At 43.7% G+C, this 14,756-nt stretch overlaps 2 protein-coding genes across 2 annotated transcripts in view; one reads left to right on the forward strand and one right to left on the reverse strand.

Moving 5' to 3' along the window:
- SLC16A3 (solute carrier family 16 member 3) lies at positions 1 to 11,545 on the reverse strand. Its single transcript, XM_066566050.1, has 5 exons — positions 11,447 to 11,545; positions 4,923 to 5,167; positions 4,271 to 4,414; positions 3,158 to 3,925; positions 1 to 1,883 (listed from the first exon to the last, which is right to left on the reverse strand). Exons 2-5 carry the CDS (start codon positions 5,143 to 5,145, stop codon positions 1,597 to 1,599), a joined length of 1,422 nt encoding a protein of 473 aa, XP_066422147.1. The 5' UTR covers positions 5,146 to 5,167; positions 11,447 to 11,545; the 3' UTR covers positions 1 to 1,596.
- Positions 11,477 to 14,756, forward strand: part of CCDC57 (coiled-coil domain containing 57) — a 27,227-nt gene continuing 23,947 nt past the window's right edge. Inside the window, exons 1-2 of the mRNA XM_066565887.1 lie at positions 11,477 to 11,482; positions 11,529 to 11,881. Of these exons, the coding sequence (XP_066421984.1) occupies positions 11,477 to 11,482; positions 11,529 to 11,881 (359 nt within the window). The remainder of the gene's footprint in view (positions 11,483 to 11,528; positions 11,882 to 14,756) is intronic.

Consider the following 14,756-nt stretch of genomic DNA (forward strand, 5'->3'; position numbering starts at 1 on the left):
TAAGATGTAAAACCAGTTTATTCTATGTAGCATCCATTTCTTTTAAAAGTTATATTTCTAACGTTCCAATTTCTGTGCAAGGTTGTCCTAACAATGCAAAACCATTTTGAAGAAACTTCAATGGAAGCTGCTGGTATCATTCATTAGAGAATGGTTCATGGTTTTGGCACTTTGTTTCCGGTAAAAATTTTAAGTGGATACTGAGTTTTAAGGGATTAGGGTCTTTCAATTTTCAGTTATTAAGCAGAACAATTTTGGCACCTGAAAGCCAATATTCCTTTGCTACTACTGAGAAAATTGAATCTGTTACATTTAGTCTGTTTTGAAGATTGTTACTGCAGTTACAAAGCCTATTCAGTTTTTTATAAGCAGATTTGAGAGATGAGATGCAGTAGCATGATTTTATATTTTAAAAAATTACATTTCTTGAGTGGTTTTGGGTGGAAAAAAAAAATACAATGCCTTTCTTTTGCCTTCCTTTTCTATTCAGTACCATGCCATCATAAAAATGATGAACGGTTCTATCATGTTTCCTCAAACAGCAAGAATGGCACTTTGAACTTCCATAGATTAAGCTGGGGGGTAGGGAAGTGGGATAAATGGGGTAGAAAAAAACCCTCAAAACTAAACATGTTAAAACCTTCCCGTGATGCTAACGTTGCATTTTATGGATGGCTAACATGTTTCAAAGTAGTTCAGTCTCTTCCCTAAGTTAACCCACTCTGTAAGTCATCTGGAAACTTGCACCATCATTTCTTTTGTATGCAAAATGGACACTTTTTCAGAATATTCTACTGATCATCTTGTCCGTGTTACCTGTAATATTTTTCAGTGCTCTAAGGAAATTTTACTGAAAACAGTGTATGGAATTGTGGACTGATTTTGTTTCCTCAAGGTCTGTCAGGATCCATTATGCTTTTTTTTTGTTTTTTAGTACTGTCTCAGAATACCACTTGTGTGATCTGCTGAGTCTGTAATGTGCCTTTCCAAAAACAGGATTTCCAGATTATAATTGCAAAAGTTACAGGTTTAGGCAGAAATGCATTTACATAAATCAAAGTTACAGATATTATCAAAATTAAATTAGGGCTGAGCCAATTAATCTAAAAAAAAAAAATCTAAAAAGGTAAGAAATTCTAAAACCTAATGGAGACCTTTAAGTTCCTGAGATTTTTATCCATCTCAAACTCTTTTCCCTTCACAGAGAACATAGGGAAATTATATTTAGCCACACAACACAGCAATTTCATCAATATTGTCTGAAAACATACATATAATTCTACTTTTCTGAAAGTATGCTTTTCCCGTATCTTCCAAGTGAGCAGTTTCTGGTGATGCATAGCAAGAGCCTACTTGTGTTCATAAAAGCTTTTTTAGTTTACATAAAAATATATAACCACAATGTTCCACCTTTTACCAATAAAGCTATGTTTCCGATAAGATGTTGTCTAGCTAATCAGCTTCCAAAGAGACCTGATGAGCTGACTAGCCCCAAGTTACTAAAGCAGATGGCCCAGCCCTAAACTATTTCTGTTTCTAAAATAAATAGCGTTGAATATCTTTCTTTTCTAAATACTTTTCAGTTCCTTGTTATGCTCATACGCATGTTTCTGGGTTAGTTACAACTTCGCCATTTTTTTCAGGCTCATCTTTCAGAAATTGCTCCACTTCAATAGAGTCCACTTTGGCATCTTCAGGAGTTTTGTTTTCACATTTGTTTAATTCCTCTCTTTCTGCTGCTTCTTCTTTTGTATGTGGTTCTTCTGATTTTTTCTTAATGCAGAAGAAATTTCCCAAGGCCAATACAAGGGCTGAGGTGGTAACTTCAATTCCAGCAATAATGAAAACAAACATGTACCTCCCCGTTGCATCCAGGAGTTTTCCTGAAAAAGGCAACATTCCAGGTAATTAACAAAAGTGATTATCTTGCAGTGAATATTTTTCTGATTTTTAAAGCACTCTGACTCTCTGGTCTAGAATCACCATGACTACCTAACCAAATTTTTTGAAATAGGATTAAAACAAGTTTGTAACAAAATATTTCTCAGTTATTTCAGTTCAGTTTAACAGTCACTGACACTACATGAGATATCAAAACACATAGTCTGCTGCACACAGAGGCATGCGGTTCATCTTGAAATAAAACCGGCCTCGCCTTCAGATGCGAAAGATCAAACACATGCTTTGTATTTCAGATAAAAATGTGTGCATCCATGGATGGTATCTGTGTCATCTGTATCATGATCTGATCATCATTATCCTCTTGCTCCCAATTTCATTTACCTTTCTACATGGGTAGTGGACTGCCTGCTTAAAATGAAAATGTTATTCAATAGTCAGTCTGGAGTAACTGACTCACACTGGTAAAGGTAAATTTTTACAGGATTCAGTGGATGTGAAAGAACAGGTGGGAGGATATGAAGGAAGTGCCTCTCGAAACCTGAAGATCGGAGGAAGTGGTGCATAATACTGGTTTTCCCATGAAGGGGGTTCTGTTAAAATAAAAATACTTGTCTGGTATAAACAGTAAACATTCTATGGCAGTGACCTGGTGGGTTTTGGGAGGGAAAGTGTGTTTCAGTTCAGGGTCTGTAAAATGTATGTTCTTTGATTAGCAATTAATTTGTGTTTTGACTTCAAATTAATGAATTTTACTATTTTGTCACGTCCCCTTATTCTTGGGTTGTAAGACGTGCAATAGAAGCACTCCACCTTCCTTAAATCAGTCCAGTTTTATAGGCCTCCTTGTAAGATTTTTTTTTTCTTCCTTCAGATGTTTTCTTTCCTCCTCCAAATCTACCGTGGATATAGAGAATGTATCCTAATATTTCCCAAAGAAAATTGACAGGTTTCATATTCTGAATCCCAGTCAGCTATCTACCAATAAGAAGTTCAGTGCGGGGTTTCAGAAAGAAATAGCAGCATCTCGAGATGGCAATTTAACCAATCTTGAAATAGACCCAAGAAGGAAATGGTTTATTCCATCCCTTCTTGGAGTATTTCAGAGTGTAACTGCAGAAAGCCTTTGAAATATGTGCAACACTAGCAAAATCTGCATTTCTCGAGTGACTCGCATCTTTTTCTCAGCTCCCTTATATTTTGTGTAAATGAATGCAATGCACACAATTTTAAATTCTGAGCTAAATAGCATACTTGCCTGCTGATGGTGGACCAATCAGAACAGCCATAGCTTCTGCCAGGAGCACTAAGCCAATAGCACTGGAAAACTTCTGCGTACCAACGATAGCCATGAGAACTTCAAACTGAAGAGCACCTACCATTCCATAAGAAATGCCAAAGAAAATGCAAAAGACCACCAGTCCACCATAATCAACAGACATAGAGCCCATGAGATCTGTAAAACCATTAAAAATCATAGCAAAACTGAAGAGGTAGACACAGCGTGGTCTAACCCATTTAAGACCAGCTACCATTCCACAGATTGGGCGAGCAAAGATATCAATGAATCCCAGAATAGTCAGAAGAAAAGCTGCTTTGGTGTCTTGATACCCTAAATCCTTGGCATAACTCACAACAAACACTGGAGGAACAAAGAGGCCAAGCACCATGATAGACGCTGCTAGTGTATAGATTACAAAACCACTGTCTTTAAACACACTGAAATCCAGAAGTTTTTTCTTCACTTTCTTCTCAGCTGGCTCTTTGGTAGCTTCAGCCTTTTTGGGTGGCTCCAAAGGTCTCATTAGTGCTCCGCATACACAGCAGTTGAGCAGCATCCCACCCAGGATAAGGAATCCTCCTCTCCAACCGTACTCATGCTGTAATATCTGCCCCAACGGTGAGAGAGCACAAAGAAACACTGGACTCCCAGCAGCAGACAGCCCATTGGCTAAGGGCCGGCGTTTGTCAAAGTAACGGTTTAACATGATGAGTGAAGGCTGAAAGTTTAGTGCCAAACCCAAACCTGTAGCAGAGGGTACATAAAAATTAATACTGGCCTACAATATCATTGTTAAAATATTCTAATTACAGTTTTTCTGACTCATGACTTAAGAGAAAATAGTTTTATTCCAAATGGACAAAAGAATCCTAAGATAACACAAAGTATTTTACCCCCATAATATTAATATACTTTATGATTACACTTTATGCTAATAACAAAAATAAATAACCTTTTAATTCCACATTTATCTGCCATCTTTATAAAAGCCCAGTTGGGTGATCCTTATGCTTCGGGTATTTTTCACTTAAACAAAACTTCAGCCTAAAGCTAAGACATAAGTGAACTCATTTTCAGCATGGTACTTACCAGTAATCACACCTGCAGTTAGATAGATCTGAACGATGCTTGTGCAGAAGGAAGCTATCACCATCCCCATTGAAGCAAAAAGGCCACCCACCAGCATGACAGGGCGACAACCAAAGCGATTGACACATACGCTACAAAGTGGACCTAGGCAAGAAAAGCAAATTACAGTTGCTACAATAAACCAACTTTTACAACTGATTTTCTGATACCTTGTATTTCTTTGGTAGACTTCAAAGTGCAACGTTCATAGTAGGAATCAATGATCTTAAAGGTCTAAGGTCTTTCCAACTTCAGTGATTCACTTTCCAATTCAGTGATTGTTTTGTACTTTGTCCATAAAGTCAGGCCAATCAGGAAAAATGTCCTTTCCTCTGTAGTCAAATACTTCAATATTTTTTGTCTTCATAGTGCCTTTTGATCTTTCTTTTTCATCATCTTTAGCAACTACTGACTTACAAAGACATAATTTTAAATAAACTGGATGGGCTTAAAAAATCTTCTGATTTATGTGATTATTAGTAATTCTTCCTTGGAATGCCTTATTTGAAAGCAAGTAATGATATGCAGTCATGATACAGACTGTAAATGGCTGTAAGATTTACAAACTTAATTGTATGACACAATACTGTTTCAAAACCAGATAACTACTCACCTGTTCCATAAAGCATGGCCAACAGAATAGAGGAAATCCATGCAGTGTCGCTATATCCAATGCCAAATTCCCGGATAAGTTCTTTAAAGAAGACACTAACTGCCTTAGGAAAGGCATAGGAGAATCCTGTGATGATAAAACAGCCAAAAAGGACAGCCCAGCCCCAGCCTCCATCAGGGGCTTTAACACCTGAGGGACCATCATCAGCTACTACAGCTCCCATGATGAAGAAGCTTGTGTGTTCCCTAAGAAACAAAAAGCAATTAGTATCTCTAAAACTGCACTACCATTTAAACTAAGGCATGGAATTACTTTTAAAAAACAGTCTTGTAAATGCAGTGCAATTTTAACTACTTCTTGTTTAAGTTTTTACAAAGCTTGCAAAAGCACATGAAAATGAGATGCACACAACTGAGTTTTAAATGAATGGCCCTGCACAGCTCTCAAAGTCGGAACTGGATTTCATCCAAAGCACTGCTTCATCAAAAAACTGAAGCCATAACAGCATTTCAGGGGTGTATCTGACTTTCACAAATATGTAATAATTACTGCATTAAAGTCTGCAGGATTTTTTATATAAGACCTTTTTACGTGAAGCTCCTGAACTATTCACTTAGGAGACCTGTTGCATCACAAGTGCTCTGTGAAATGGTGGACTAATCACCCAGATTTTTTATTCCCCACTGAGGACAGCTGTACAGCCCTGATACACTGCTATCTTGAAAAGATAGAAAGGTCCCCTTGAGATGATGATGAGCTATCATTTTTCACACATCAAGTTCAAATGCAAAACTGCAATGAAATCCCCAAGAGCCTTTTTTGTGGATGCTAGGAGTTAGTAACTGAAGCAATGCTCAGTTACAACTGCCTGTCTGGAGCAAATATTTCCCATTGTTGTTACTACATGATCAGTAAGAAAAAGTAATATTTGATGAATCTCGGCTCAAATGTATAAAGAACAGGAATAAGATGTAAAATTGAAGCACTTCAGGGAGTATTGTCACTCACGCTACTTCCAAGTAGTCCAAATATTTCATTTGAAGTGAAGGTTTAAAATATTGGGGGAAGGGTTGGGCAGTTTTCCTCCATGTCCATTACCCGTCTAATAGCAACACAAAGTTAGTAATAATACATGAGCATGCTTTGTTGAAAAATAGCAGCTGGCAATCTCTCCAGACTGCTTATACAGTGCTGGGTGGAGACATTCAGTGCCTTACAGCATTCGCCTCTGTGCACAGGCTGGGACTGTCTCCTTTACTGCGTCTACAGCAAAGTTGTTATAAGGGCATCCTCTGCAGACCTAACAGGGCTGAACCCCGATAGCAAACTACACCCATGCCATATGAAGCGGCGAGTGGCTTTGAGAAGAAACACCGTTAAGAACTATTTGGCAGCACGCTTGTTCCTTCCAGAAGAGAACTGTCCAAGATTTTCACGGGGAGAGAAGTCAGCTCGGCACGCGCGCAGGGCGCCTGGTGCGGCCGCGGTTCGGAGGAAGAGCCGACTCCCCCAGCCGCACTCCGACCCTCGGGCAGAGGCTGCCGGAGCCGCCCCGCCCGCGGCCCCGCCTGACCCGCGCGGTGATGCCCCAGCGGGGCGCGCGCGGCCGCCGCACTGAGACGTGCGGGACGTGACTCCCGGGCCGGGGGCGGGCGCTGCCCGCCAGTTGCGCGCGCGGCCCGGGCGGAGCCGGGGCCGCACCCCCGCCCAGCGCTCGCAAGCGCCGTTGCCGGAGCCCGGTGCTCCCACAGGAGAGGGAAATATCCTCCTTCCTGGCCGTTCTTGAGCTCTTCCATGCCCAGCAGAGCAAGTCAGCCTGTAAGAGACACATTCTGATGCACCTGCCTCACGGAGCTTACCATCTTTGCCATAAGTGATGAAAGAGGTAGACTTGCTGATGTCAGGGAACCTGGCCTACTTTCCAGCATTTCATAAAAAAGGTCTACAGGAGAACACACAGTAATATCCATTTACTCTTTACATCACGTCTACTACCACATTTGGCTAAAAATCACCATAAGCCGGCACACCAGGTCTTCAGGCACCATCCTTTCAAGAGTGGTTCACATTTGCACAAGCATGCCTCAAAAACAGCTCTCTTAAAGGGAAAGGCTGAGAAAACTTGGATGGTTCATAATGCAGAAGAGGATGCTCTGGGTAAGCCTTATTGCACCTTTCCAGGGACTGAAGTGGCTACAAGAAGGCTGAGAGGGACTTGTTACAAAGTCATGCTGTGATTGAACAAGGGGGAATGGTTTCAAACTGACAGTAGGTTTAGATTAGGTGTTAGGAAGAAATACTTTAGTCTGAGGATGATGGGGCCCTGGTTGCCCAGAGAAGCTGTGGCTGTCTCACCCCTGGAAGAGTTCCAAGCCTGGTTAGACAGGGTTTGGAGCAATGTGGCCTGATGGAAGGTGTTTGTGCCCACAGCAGCGGGTTGGAATGAGATTAAGGTTTCTTCCAACCCAAGCTACTCTATGATTCTAAAATCAATGTCATTCATCTGGTTTTGTCCATTGGTTGTTCATGCTAACACATCAAAATAAAAGGACCATCAACCAGAACTAAATGAACCCTGAACCCTCTAAACACAGCAAGAATGTACTTGATCCTGTTGTGGTGTACCTTACTAGGCTGGGACTGCATTCACCTCCTTAAGAGGTGAATAATAAATAATAAGGAAGTAGTGTAGATGTTCCTTTACAAAATGTATAAATGAGGGGTGCCACCTTTAGAAAAGGCAGGCTTGTGGTTGATCTGCACTGGCAAAATTTTTACTTAGGATTTCGCTACAGTGCTGGTGTGCCATCAAAGCCTGCTAAGATAGAAGGCTACTGCCTAACTATTGCAACAGCTTGTTTTGCTTTCTGCTTTTGCCAGCTCAGCCCTATTTAGAGGCAAAGGATTACATTTAACTGGCTGCAGCTCAGTTTCATATCTCCACAACAGACATAACAGTATTGTCAGTATTTATTCCAGATTCCTTCTATCATGAATGGATTCTTGCTTTGGTAATGTGCAAAACAAAGGTAGCATCTGGGGTTTAATCTTCCTGATATTATCTTCTTGTTGTCATGGAAACTAATATAGACTCAGTTAGGAGGAAATGTTAGGTAGCATTGTGGGTGGTGTGACGGTTTGGTTTCTGGGATGATGTATTATAAAAAGGAGCAGCTAGAAAAGGCAAGAATCTATTATTTGTGTTTAGCCACTACTCTTATTGGCAACATAGCTGTACTTCATGGTCAGCAGTATGGGTAGGAAGGACATTTATGAGCATGTACACTGACTTATATAGCTTGAGAACTTCATGTTCTCAAGAAGAATTAATTTCAGGAATTTTAAGAATAATTAATTTATTCTAACTACAGCTGAAATCTACACAACCTTGACTTTCTATGATACAAATAAGAGATGGTTATCAAAAATAGAACATAAGCTTCCAAGTAGGGAACCCAGTTCAGCCTAGACTTCAGTCTGGAGCCACACCCAGGTGAGATTTGTTTAACTACAAAATAAGGAAGATGGTATAAGCTGAGTAATGTAGACATTCTCCTTCAGTTTTTCTTATCTGTGAACAAAGAAAATAATTTCTCTCTTCATAGGGTGTTGGGGGTACGAATATCTTGAAAAGCATAGGCTGCTTAATGTTGTGTTAATAGGAATTATGAACCTCCTGTATTTGCCCAAAGGTATTAAAATCTAAGCAGACTAAACAAAATATGCATGTTATTCTTGATTTTAAGTGAGGATTCTTAAGACTAACCAACTCTACTTAAATTTTTCAGGAAATGATTCCTGAAAAATGTTTTTATTTAAAATTCTCCAGACCCTTATGATAGCCCTCTACATATAGAACAACTACCCTTTGTATTGACATCACTGACATCTGCCTATTCAGCATGACATTAACTCCTTCCTGCTTCTCCAAAGTACAAATGCATAAATCTTTAAATCAGATTTTATTACAACTCAAGTAACTCGTAGTAGCCATTTAGATGGGCCACTGGTATAACCCACTAGTGCATTTCCTGTGGCTTACCTGCTTAAATATTAGCCAGTAGAATTATATGTTCATTCCAAAGGCTGCTGCTAACTTCTGTTCCCTACAAAATCATTACCATATTTATCAACCATATTTATTCTGACCTTCTGTCCTCCCTTCAAGGCCCCACAGTGACTGCCACTGTCCCATTTTGGCCTCCTCCATTTCAAATGAGACAATTTTTCCAGATCTGCTGCCTTTCTTAAGGGTTTGCCAGTTTTCCCCATTCTCTCATCTCCCTCTTAGAACTCCTAGGATAATTCTGTGCTGTCTGTAGCTGCAAGTGATGTTCCATATCAGATCTAGACTATTAATCATTCTCCAGCCCCCATTTAGCCTCAACACAGCTGTTCACCGCTGCTGCACAGTGAATAACATTCATCACAAGTTATTAGCAGACCTCACTGACAGTAACTTCACACTGCAATTTTATGTGTAGCAGATAATGATAACCAGTTTAAATTCTATTACCTGGGTAAAGTGCTCTATGGGGAAAGTTGTGACTATTTATTTGCTTGTCCTATTTTATATCATGAAAAGTTGCAGAATCCCAACTTCACTTAGGAACAACTTACAATTAATTTTCATGCATCATGAAAATTAATTTCAGCCCTGCGGCTGTGATGGCTTTGCAAAATATTGAAGCTTTAGAAAAACATAGATGCTTGACAATTGCTTATAGTGAAGAAGTGTCCTTATATTGTTTAGTATAAATACAAAAAGTGACAGAGATAGATAAAAACTAATTAAGGGTCAAGTCCTGTCACCAGCTGGGCATCTCTGCTTATTTTTGCAGAATATAATGGAACTACCTTTATATATAAAGTGCTCGCATGCACATGCACTGTATCTCAAGCTAGGTGAGCACATGTAGTTGAATACAGTGAGAAAAGATAATCTGGCTCAGAGGTAATTTTACACTTTGGACAGTGCAGTTTCATAATAGGGTGTCACACCTTGAGATATGTGAATTGCCACCTTCAGTCACAATTTAAAATGCCACCTTTTGATTTCTATAATATACCTTGAGTTATACTTCTGACTGTACCACAGAAGGTGTACTGTACTAATAGATTCTGATTTACATTTTAAAACGGCTGCCACACTGCTTCCTCTGAAATAAACACTGCAAAACCATACATGGCTTTACTCTGTGACATCCTAAATTGAACGGTTTGCCTAAGAGGAGTGCATTTCCACTAGTGCTAACGGTCTGAGCCTGTGAGGAAGCTGAATTACTGAAATTCAACTCCACCTTTTTGTGCTTTTTCTTCTCTCCACAGAATTGCTTAGAAGGCAAACCGCAGACCCCTCCAGGTGGATTGCGAGCAGCATCAAAACAAGGCTCTTTCCCAAGAGATGGAGAGGGGCTGCGGCGGCCGCCGCGAGGGAGGGGGCGTGGGGGGAGAGGGCTTGGGAATACAATGGTGGCGGTCGCGGCATCGCCTCGGCCACGGCCGCTCGCGCGGCGCTCCGGGGCGAGCACGTAGCCCGCGCAGCCCTCAGCCGAGACGGCTCCCGAGGAGCGCTTGGGTCGCCGCCGCAGCCAATGCTCACGCAGACCGGGGAGACGCCGCGCGATTCCGCGCCCGGGTGCCCCACCGTTCTTAGTGTGCTCGCTGAACCGAGTAACGGGGCTCCTGCCTGGGGCTGAGACGATGTCCTTATGAGGGAACAGTCCCTCAGACTGCTCGTCACTCGCTCTGCCGGACCTGAACGGTCACCGCTACGACAAAAAATTCCGAAATTCACCTCCGGGGGCTCTACACTGAAACAGGAGCTGAGCAGTAGCGAAGGGACAGCGGAGGCGAGAGACCCTCGTCCCCCAGTAACGATGTGAGGCTACGAATGGCGGAAACAAAGCCCGAGCTCGCGGGCGTCCCACGAGCCACCAGTGTGGCACTGTACGTGCCCTCGGGCGGGCGGCACTACGCGCCTAGGCGTGACCCGGCTGCCAGAGGGGAAGCCGGGGGCCACGCTCTCCCGTAGCAGGCGGAGTGGTGCTCGGTGGCCAGCACCGCTCAGCGCCCGGACAGCGCTTTCAGGCTGGTGGCGCTGAGGACGTTGGGCGACCAATACGGCAGCGCGGGTTTCCCGACGAAGAGCTGAGCCCGCGTGGCCCCACGAGCGAGGAGAAACACAGCCAGGGGGAGGACGCCGCGCCGACCCTCGTGGGGTGGTGCCAAGGGGTGCGAGAACAGTCGGCGTCGTGCCCACGTCCCCACCGGCGCCCAGCGTAGCCTCTGGGCAAGGGATGAACCCGTTACTCCTACGCCGCGCTTTGCCCAAAGCTTGGGCGGCGCACGGGCTCATCCGCCGGCCCGAGACCCCCACGCAGAGAAGCGCCCTCGGTCAGGTCGGCGCTCTGGGTTCGGCTCACCCGGCTCCGGACCCCCCACTCCGCGCTCCCCGCGGCGTTCGTCCGCGTGCCCCAGGCAAGGACTCCGCGGCATCACGCACGACGGCTCCGCCTCAGTACCTGAGTCACGTCCCGCGTCTCGGCGCGGGGATGCCCGTGCTGGCTCCGGACCGCAGCCCGCTGTGCCCGTGTGCCCACGCAGAGCCGCACGGCCCGTCTGCTCCCGGGCTGGGGAGCGCTCCCGCGCGGCGGCTCTGGGGCTGCTCGCCCCGCCCTCCACACGGGGCGCGCCCTGGGTCCTATCGCCGCCGCGGCGACTCCCCCCTCCGCTACAGGTTCTTCGGCGCACGGGCCCCGGCTGTGCAGCGCGGCTCCACCGGCGCCGGCTCCGAGCGGGGCCCCGGCGCCTCACAAGGCATCCGCACGAGCTTTGCGCTGCTTGCGTACAGTGCAACGCGGGGCTGGACCCTGCCGGCACGAATGCTGCACTGGCTGTCCGGAGGAAGAGGACCTGAGCCACGGACTTCAACTTATGAATGGATTTCTGCTGTTGAGGTTTGTTCTGTGCTGCCGTTTCTGTTTTCCCGGGAGCGATCACAGTTTCCTCATTGTCTCCTCCCATGAGAATTACTCTTACGAGTAATTCCTTGCTTAGTTGTTTTCTTAGAAATTTGAGTGTGATAGTGTGCATTCTGTAGACAACCGTTAGGCTTCCCTCCTCATCCTTTATCAAGGGAGTAAATATTATTCTACTCCCTGCAAATATGATTTCATAATATACTCCTCCTTTTACATCCGGATGGAATGAGCTTTCTGCATTATTCTCTTGTGACTCAACTGGGATTCCTACAAACGTTTGATTATAAAACTGATGTGCTGATCTATGAAAGTTGTGGTGGGATTCTTAAAGGCACCGAAAGCAGCACTCCTATGGCTACCTGGGGCTTAGGAAATTCAGGAGTAGGTGGCTGCATTCTTCTGTGTGCTTCTAGCACACAATCCAATATATAGGGGAGTGACGCCACACCTTAAATCCTGTGTTTGGTTTTTGCTCTCTCACAACAAGACAAACATTGAGGAGCTGGAACATGGCCAGAGAAGGGCACCGGAGCTAGGGAAGGGTCTAGAGCACAAGTCTCATGGACAGTAGCTGAGGGAGCTGGAGAGACTCAGCCTGGAGAAAAGGAAGCTCAGGGGACCTTATCACTCTCTACAGCTACCTGAAAGGAGATTGTACCAAGGTAGGCATCTGTCTCTTCTCCCAGGTAACAAGTGATAGAACAAGAGGAAATGGCCTCAAGTTGTGCCAGGGGAGCTTTAGATTAGATATTGGAAAAAATCTCTTCTCCAAACAGGCTGCCAAGCATTGGAATGGCATGTCCAGGGAAGTGATGGAGTCACCATCCCTGGAGGTTAACAGCTGAACTCAACGATCTTGGGAAAAAAAAAAAAAATTCTAAATGATTCTATGATTCCTATAACCTGTGTGGAGTTACACAGGGGTAGGATTCTAAGTAGAAGAGGACAGGTAGGATACAATATTGTCTTTTGAGAACTATGATATTGCACAGATTAGTAGCTTCCTATGTAAAACCTACTAGCTGAAATCATGTAATACCAAGGCAGGAACTGAAGCTCTTTTAATGACTTAGAAGTTTTTTCTTCTTGCGCATTATGTTTGCATTGGCTATTGGTTCAATTTTGCTGAAGTATAGTACCCATTTGTACATGCTTAAGGATTCATTGCATTAATGTGTGAAGATGAGCAAGGCCATGTGGTTTATTTTGAGTAGATAACATACAGACAATAAGACTGACACTGCTAATCTTAAAGACTAGTAAAACCAGTTTTTGACTGTCCACTGTTATCTGAATTCAGGCCATTCACTTGCAGACTAGGTGTATTCAGATTTCAACATCAATCCCCGAAATGACATTGTGTAGACTGTAATCTTTTTTTCTCACCATTAAAGTTTGTCTGGTTGGGACACTACTGAATCACTGTAAGTTATCAATTACTAATTTAGGGAACTAATATGCATTTAACTATGTGACTAGGGGCTGATTGAAGGTACATTGGAGAAGATGACAGCTAATTTGAAAGGGGGAGCGGGGGTGAGAAAGGGTTGAAAAGATAATGCGGTTGATAGGTTAGGCAATGGCTAATATAAGGGTGTAAAGAATGCCAGCAGTCAGAATGGTGTACGGATTTAGACATTTGCCTATTATGTGCTGATTCTGATGAGGGCTCAGAGGGACCCACTGCACAACATAAATTATGCCGGGACTTGCACTATAATTTTTGCGTTCAGATATAGAAAATAATTTTAAGCCAGATTTCACCATTGTATTTTAAACCAGAGGTGATTCATATAAGTAAATGAACTAAATTTCTTTAATAATTGCACTATTCTGTAACTATAATTTGCTAAATGGAACTTGCTTTATTTCAAAAGTCAAATTGTTAGTTCTGATTCTAATTTTCATTAATAGTTACTGGTGAAAATAAACCCCTTCTTTCTTTAACTGGCATGGGGAAGGACACACAATTGTCTTCTGATGACATAAGGAAAATTATATAAGAACTACTTATAATGCTCTATCTTCTCTAAATTAGTGTACTTCAGATATCATTTGGGTGCAGCATTCGAGTTTCTGGAAGGGAAAAGCAGTTTAGATGATCTAGAAAAACAGAAGGCTGACACAACATTACAGGAAGTTTGCCTCATGACTTCCAGACAAGCAAGTCATCTAGTGTGACTAAGGGAAAATCATGCTTTAGGCCTGCTGCATGTTACATCTTCTTCTGTCTCACCTAGACAGTGTAAAGCAGTTTAGTTGATGGATGCAGTTTTTAATAATTAAGTGCCAAGCTTTTTAAAGTTTTTCACATGATGCAGCAGGAGTTCAGAAAGGATGGGAAGTTTGCTCATATCTGTTAACGGCTGTACTCGAAAGGGGCACAGAGTCTCCTTCCTGATCTGCGCTAAGGAGAAATTGATTAATAATAAACGGTTGGATAAACAAAATGTATAGGAAGACAAGTGAACGAGAGAGTGTGATCTGAGAGTATGGCACAAGTACTAGCTGTCTTTTGGGAGAAGGGGGTCTTACTAAACGAGACGGGGGCTCCAAAGGAGCGTGCCCGCGTTCATACGAAGCCGAGAAGAGGCTGCTATGTGAGAGTAGTGAGGACGGAACGGGGAGAATGCGAGGAGGAGAGAACACGCTGCCGGTTCCTGGAAGTGAATGCAATGCGAGGAACTGAGGAACAGGAGGGGAGGCAGACGGGGGCTGGCACTGCCTCCGTGAGCGAGGGCCGGAGCGGCGGCGGCAGCGGCCCCTCAGCGGCGGCGCCATGGCGACGGGCCCGCCCCCGCAGGGCCCCGCCCGCCGCGGCCCGAGCGGCCTGCAGCCCGGAGCGGAGCCG

The sequence above is a fragment of the Molothrus aeneus genome, chromosome 26 (assembly GCF_037042795.1).
Source record: "Molothrus aeneus isolate 106 chromosome 26, BPBGC_Maene_1.0, whole genome shotgun sequence".
NCBI classification, from domain to species: Eukaryota; Metazoa; Chordata; class Aves; order Passeriformes; family Icteridae; genus Molothrus; species Molothrus aeneus.

Excerpts from the sequence above, each read along its gene's own strand:
- SLC16A3 (XM_066566050.1), bottom strand. The coding sequence starts at position 5,145 with ATGGGAGCTGTAGTAGCTGATGATGGTCCCTCAGGTGTTAAAGCCCCT. Across the intron at positions 4,415-4,922 it reads GGCCATGCTTTATGGAACAG|GTCCACTTTGTAGCGTATGT; the intron begins GTGAGTAGTTAT and ends TTTCTTGCCTAG. Across the intron at positions 3,926-4,270 it reads AACTGCAGGTGTGATTACTG|GTTTGGGTTTGGCACTAAAC; the intron begins GTAAGTACCATG and ends CCTCTGCTACAG.